A 7,157-nucleotide genomic window follows, 5' to 3' on the forward strand; every position below is an offset into this window, starting at 1 on the left:
TCCTCATCCTTGACGTCGCCATCGGCTTCCTCCTGCAGCAGCACCGCGAGCGCCTTCTCGTCATCCGAGTCCATCGCCGAGCAGACAAAACGCCGAACACCTGGCGGGCGTGGTGGGCGCACACCCGCCAGTATACCGCCCTGCGCGCCCGGAGCGGCGGAAAACTCGCTCGGACGGTGGTGGAGAGGCTGCCGTGGCAAAACCTTCTCTCTTTTCCGGCGGGGAATGGCCGATCTAGCGGTGCTGGGCGGTGGGCGGTGCCGGGATCGGCAAGGTGGTGGCCGAGCGCGCGGGGGGTGGGGGCGAATCTGGACGATTGGCTTGACTTTTCTCATGACGGTGTTGCCCAAGCGTGTTTTCCCCTTGCGCCCCTCAGTGCGCTGGGTTCGGCCTGCGATCGCCGGGCCCAAAAACGGGCCGAGCCGGCGGATTTCGGTGTCTTGGGGGTGCGAGGGGGGGGGGGGGGGGGGGTCGGCGCCCCGGGGGACTGTTGGGGGCGCGGCCGGAGATGCTCTAATGTCGATCAACCGACGTTTGTAACCATCTCCGACATGCTTCTTTTTTATCTTGCCGATTTAAGCCGGAGCATAAGGTAGACGGCTCCCCCTGTTTGATTGTTTCAAAAGTATTAAAATGTACTGCAATGTAAACATGCAAAAATGTAATTATGAAAAATTTAAATGTATTTGACTCAAGTCAGTTTGATGGAGAGAAAAAATGGGTCATTCTGACTCCAATAAACCGAGTTATGGTTCTTGGCTAGCAGTCCCTATATTATGATCTCAAAACATTAGGCGAAGTGGGTGAGATTACATGCCCGGTCGAATCCCAAGCAAAGAATGTACAGGAGTCACAGTACAATGCTCTGGTTCCTGTGACCTGACCGCTAGTGCCACAGCGCCGCGCGGCCGAGCCCAGCCCAGCCGGCACAAACCGTAGGGCGGGGAGACCTTTGCACTTGCAGGCACGCCCGGCGAGAAGAACGATCGAGGAGAAGCGCCTACAAGGCGGCGTCGGCGACGCGGTCGGCGAACCGCTGGAGCGCCTCGCGCATCCAGAGGTGCGGGCAGCGGTCCATGGCGTCCTGCACGGTGACCCAGGTCCTGCCGCGGCCGGACATCTCGGGCCAGCGCTCCAGCTCGTCGGTGACGCGCAGCGGGAACATGTACCCCTCGTAGGTGGCCTCGTAGCTGCGGCTCTGGTAGCACCAGCGGCCGAGGCTTTGCCCCGTCTCGCCGCGCACGCCGGCCTCCTCCAGGGCCTCGCGGCGCGCCGCCTCGTCCATGGACTCGTCCAGCTCCCACCCGCCCTTGGGGAACAGCACGCCCGCGCTGGCGCCCTTCTTGCGGGAGCAGATGACCAGCACCTCCACCTCGCCGTTGTCGTCGCGCACCCTGTACGGGATGCAGCCCACGACGATGCGGCCGCCCGTGCTGGCGCTGTACCGCTGCAGCTCGCGCCCCTGCCTCGCCGCCACCATCATCGCCGCCATCCAACGATCAATCAATGGCCTGGCCGCTGCTGTCGTCGGATGATTCTTGGAGCTCCACGGGGAGGGAGGAGGAGGAGGGAGAGGGGCTCTGTCTGAAATATGGAGGCCCGGTGGCGCTATCTTTGGATCTGCCGGTGGGAGGAGGAGCTGGAGCTGGAGCTGGATGGATTTGAGCCAGATGGGGGCGGGGATGCCGGGCTATTAATAGGATCTGCACGCGCGGCCTCCCTCTCTCTGGTGGTGGTTGTGGTTGGCAGCGTCGTTGCAGAGTGAGGGAACGTGACAAAGGCGGGGCAGCTCGGGGACAAAAGGCGGGCAGGTTGGATGGATACGCCCGGCCAGGTGGCGCCTGGACGCGGTGCATGGGCTCTGTTTTTTGCGTGTGAATATCTATCTATCTATCTGGCTTCTGTTTCTGTGATGCTCCTCGTTTGGGCAGCGGTTCGAGGTTCCGGTGGATGGATGTGTACGAGCTCCCAGCTAAAAGTTGCTTGTTTGGGATCCCACCGGTTTGATCTAGAGTAGTACTACTGTATTTGACTTTTGCCGTTCAGCTATTTATGGCAGGGTCTTTTTTTTTTAGAAGGCATGGAAATGATGCGCGTTTACACGATCATGGGTCGCTTTTTTTGGTTGCGAGTGTTCAGCCGAAGGAGAAGGTAGTGTTCATGTTTGGTCATATAAGTTGAGTTGTTCAATGATGAGCTGAATTGCCCTAGAAAAGAGGCCTTGAGAGTTGAAACTATGCCTCCATACCTTTCAGGTCTTTTCATGTTCAGCTGATCCTTGACATGAAAAAGGTTTCTAGAAATATCTTGCCATGAAAAGGTTTGTAGAAAGGGGCATCAAATTACATGGGAATGCTATGAGTCCATGGTTGTTGATTAAACTTTTTAACTGAATATACTTAAAGACCTAAGACGTTCACAAGGTGGACTAGGAAGATACTCTGTCTAAAAAAAGATGTTATTGTGGATTTTGCGCAGTACTCGATGATCCCGAGACATCAAATACTACAATTATTACAAAACAAATTGAAAAATTCCTCCTATCAATTAGTTTTGGTCAAGTAGTGTGTTTTAAGAGCAAGTATAATAGGATGACATAGGCGGGCTGTAAGACTTTAAATATTATGTTTTTAATGAGTTGGCGGAGAGAGAAGAGAAACAGACTACTCACTAACAGCCGGCTGCAGCACGTGCTCCTAGACACTCTGTGAGAGAGGAAGATGGACCATGTATCAACAAAGTAGTACAAATTTATATGCATCTATTGTACTTGCCGGCTATAAGGCTGACTATAGATGACGTGGCAAGATCATATAGCCAGCAGCTGGCTATACTATTATTAACCATGCTCTAAGATGGCAGTGGTAATTAGTATTTTTATTACCATATTGTGTGGTGCCAAGCTGACCATAAAAGTGCAACAAATTCATTTCCCTAATTAGCACGTAGTACGCCTACAATCGATTGTCAACCATAGCACAGGATCTCCTCATTGAATCCTTATCTGGGGCCAGCAAGGCCCTGCGGTCCATGGACCGCGCGCACGTACGCGGGCGGGAGGTCGGACGATGTGGGAATCAAGCGCGTAGGCTGGAGCATCTCCGGCTTCGCAGCTGCTTCTGTCCGCTCCAGTCTCCCGGACGGCGCTCACGTCGGACTCCTCACGCGCCTAGCCCCCCGCGCACGCGCTCCCCACTCTTTTCTTCCACTCCAACTCCCGTCCCGGCCCGTCCCACAGCCCATGCCCGACTGCTAAAACACACACGACGATACCCTAAACAATCTAGTAGTAGCACCCACGTTCATCAAAGTCCATCTTTTCCATCGCCCTTCTTCTCGTTAGGTGCCCACCAGCACCAGGCTGCAGGTCCTATTCTATAACTGGAAACCTAATTTCATGATTACAGTGGAGGTTGTGGTCTTCGATCGTTACAGTGGAGGTTGTGGTCTTCGATCGTTACAGTGGAGGTTGTGGTCAGTGTGTACACGTCAATTTCCGGTGGGCTGTGGCGCCGGTGACTTGCACGCTGCGACCGGGTCCGAGAGAGCGAGAGAGATACTACTGTGCTGCTGTCTCGGTTGAAACTTGAAAGGCGCCGCAGCGCGTGGCCGTGAGCGCAACGGCAGCGCGCACGCACGCGTGGCACGGGGCGCTCCACCTCCACTGCCTCTGCCTGGCCCTGGCGCGCGCGCCGGCGCCGCTCTACTTTTTGCTGGTCGGTGGTGGAATCTATCCGACTATCCGATCGAGACTGACTGACGTGGGCGCGCGCGTCGGTCGGTGCCGGAGGTCGCCGGCGCTGACCCCCGGATGCCACACGAATGACGTGCCGGATTAATCGTCCGGAGGTGGACGCATGTTCATGGCCGAGTAAAGTATCTCTTCTTCACTTCTTCTGACGTACGGGCAGGGCGGTACGGGATACATGGGAGCGTGGGCCGGGCGGCGGCCGACTTCCTGACGCCGCCGCCGACCACCCAATTGATCACCCCGTCGTCATCGCCGATCCCTAAGCCCTAGTGCTAGGGCTGTCACCAACCACGAGCTTGTTTGACATTTTGCGCGGTTAAACCGGCAGAAGCACCGCCGCGCGTGCTGGGGGTAGGATTATAATATGAAAAGTCTAACGCCCACATCTGTGGGCGTCTGGCAACTCGTCCACACGCATGGATCCTCGTCCAACCAATTCTACACGAATCTTGGCGTGTTCTAACCGTTTTTGTGTGCCGCGTAAGACTAAGCTGGTGTGTGGGCATTCATCCGGTCGCCCACACGTTCTTTTTTCACCACATGGAGGGCTGGTGTGTGGGCGTTTAATAATTCGGCCACACTAGTTTCACGCACGCAGAGGGGGCTGGTGTGTGGGCGTTTATCACTTTGCCCACACGTCCGTCTTCTAGCCCACACCCAAAGCTGGCAGTTGCCATGTGTTTCTGCAGGTATATGGCAACTGCCCTAGCTTTTGCTTATAAGCAGATGGCAACTCTTTTTTACCCGAATTGCCATGTGTTTTTACATGGTACATGGCAACTGCCGTAGCGTGCACGTAAGCAGATGGCAACTCTTTCTTTTACATGGCAACTGCCCTAGCGTGCTTGTGAGCACATGGCAACTCTCTCTTTTACCCGAACATGTTTTTTTGCCATGCCTTCTTGTAGTGCTACATGGCAACTGCCTAGTGTTTAGTGGGTGGCAACTCCTAAAGTTTTGAAATCATACAACTGCAGTAGATCAGACCATACATGGCAACTGTAGTTGTCCGACATGGCAACCGAAGTTCAGCGACATGGCAACTGCAGTTAAACGAACATGGACGAGGGTCTGGACCATGGCAACTGCGGGACGCGCGGTGACTGTCAGGCGGGCGTGCGGGACCACGAGGTACGAGGCCTGACGTACGGGGCGTGTGGGCGTCATTTATTTCGCCCACACGCACGCGTGTGAGAGGGATCGGGAGGGGAAAAAAGGTGTGGGTGCATTATTTTTTGCCCACACGTGAGTGTGTGGGCTGTTCCTCTTATACACCACACAAAATGTATGGGCAGCCTCCTAACGCCCACACCTGTGGCACTTATCGACATCCTTATAATAAACTAAGTAAATCTGTCTCACAGCAAGATAGAGGTGGTGCCGTGCACGGACGTGCCAGGCCGAGGTAGGCCAGTCCGTCTGCGAAGCGTATTTTGTTTTTCACGGCTGAAAGACCGTACCGCCGACACGCTCGTAAATAGAAACCTGGACCTGTTCGTTTGCTCGTAAATCCACAGCTCATCTCTACGCAGTGTACAACGCGCCGTGCGCAGGTGCGTGGCTGTGGTTGATACAGCTGCTGCGCAGCCGGATAACCGCGCCGCGTCCGATCTGCGTCATCTGGTCCCTGTACCCCACGCCCTCTCGCATTCGCCACCGCTTACCTTAAACTCGGTCGAGACTCGAGAGTCACGGCCGACGTCTCGTCGGCAGGGCCACCACCGCCGAAAACACTCAGCTTCCCATTAGGGCTATCTTGAACAGTGACGCATCTATCATCTTAGGGTATCTTCACCGCTAACCCGCAAAACGAACACTACATTCATCAATGGACTGAGAGGGCCAGTCCATGGTCATGGATGCGGGTGCGGGTCATCCGAAGCTAACCACATACACCTGACTTTTTTTAAGTCCGCATGCTAAAATAGCTGCATAAATAGTTTACTATGACAATTCAAATGTTCAACGCATCGGTAGCTCTAATTTAAAAAAATTCAAATATTACACTTTAACATTGTTGTCTTTTTTTTAAGAGTACGCTAAAGGTGTACCATAATTTTATAGAAGGCAGAAACTCAATTACAAGAAAACTAGCACTCGTTGCGAACAACGAGCCTAGCACAAACACCACACCCAGGTAAGCTCGAAGACAAGCACCAACGCAAAGCAAGCTACAGAACAAAAGCGCCTATCCTAAGATGCTTAATCAACCGTTCTACACCTCTCCTTCGATCGCTGCACAGGTATCATCCGCTCATATGATACTCACCATGCCCGACAACTGTTCGATGCAATGCCCGTGCTAAAAATTATTGTCCCTTCTTTTTAAAAGCAATGGCTATTGATGTTGCATCCGCTTCTAAGAAGCCCACCATCCGCTTCTAAGAAGCCCATCATCATTTTTGAAGCAGTTGCATCACATGATCTTTGAATTTGACACGCTTTTTTTACATGCCCGAGTCTTACAATGACATCAATGTGCTGCAACGATCACCATTGTTTGGTAGGCTGACTGAAGAAAAGCTCGGCATGAGTATAACATGGGTTGCTACCTGGTTGACGGTATCTATGTGGACAACCTTTTGTTGAAAATATGCCCTAGAGGCAATAATAAATGGTTATTATTATATTTCTTTGTTCATGGTAATTGTCTATTGTTCATGCTATAATTGTGTTATCCGGAAATCGTAATGCATGTGTGAATACATAGACCACAACGTGTCCCTAGTAAGCCTCTAGTTGACTAGCTCGTTGATCAACAGATAGTCAGGTTTCCTGACTATGGACATTGGATGTCATTGATAACGGGATCACATCATTAGGAGAATGATGTGATGGACAAGACCCAATCCTAAGCATAGCTCAAAAATCGTGTAGTTCGTTTGCTAGAGCTTTTCCAATGTCAAGTATCTTCTCCTTAGACCATGAGATCGTGCAACTCCCGGATACCGTAGAAGTACTTTGGGTGTGCCAAACGTCACAACGTAACTGGGTGACTATAAAGGTACACTACGGGTATCTCCGAAAGTGTCTGTTGGGTTGGCACGGATCGAGACTGGGATTTGTCACCCCGTATGACAGAGAGGTATCTCTGGGCCCACTCGGCAATGCATCATCATAATGAGCTCAATGTGACTAAGGCGTTAGTCACGGGATCATGCATTGCGGTACGAGTAAAGAGACTTGCCGGTAACGAGATTGAACAAGGTATTGGGATACCGACGATCGAATCTCGGGCAAGTAACATACCGATTGACAAAGGGAATTGTATACGGAATTGATTGAATCCTCGGCATCGTGGTTCATCCGATGAGATCATCGTGGAACATGTGGGAGCCAACATGGGTATCCAAATCCCGCTGTTGGTTATTGACCGGAGAGGCGTCTCGGTCATGTCTGCATGTCT

The 7,157-nt window shown here is 52.7% G+C and overlaps 1 protein-coding gene across 1 annotated transcript; it reads right to left on the minus strand.

Annotated features, from left to right (window-relative positions):
• Nucleotides 1-665: 665 nt before the first annotated feature.
• LOC109777735 (nudix hydrolase 21, chloroplastic) lies at nt 666-1,706 on the minus strand. The gene has a single exon (XM_020336298.4). The coding sequence runs from the start codon at nt 1,490-1,492 to the stop codon at nt 1,001-1,003; it is 492 nt and encodes a 163-aa protein (XP_020191887.1). The 5' UTR covers nt 1,493-1,706; the 3' UTR covers nt 666-1,000.
• Nucleotides 1,707-7,157: the final 5,451 nt, after the last annotated feature.

The sequence above is a fragment of the Aegilops tauschii genome, chromosome 7, assembly GCF_002575655.3.
Source record: "Aegilops tauschii subsp. strangulata cultivar AL8/78 chromosome 7, Aet v6.0, whole genome shotgun sequence".
NCBI lineage: Eukaryota > Viridiplantae > Streptophyta > Magnoliopsida > Poales > Poaceae > Aegilops > Aegilops tauschii.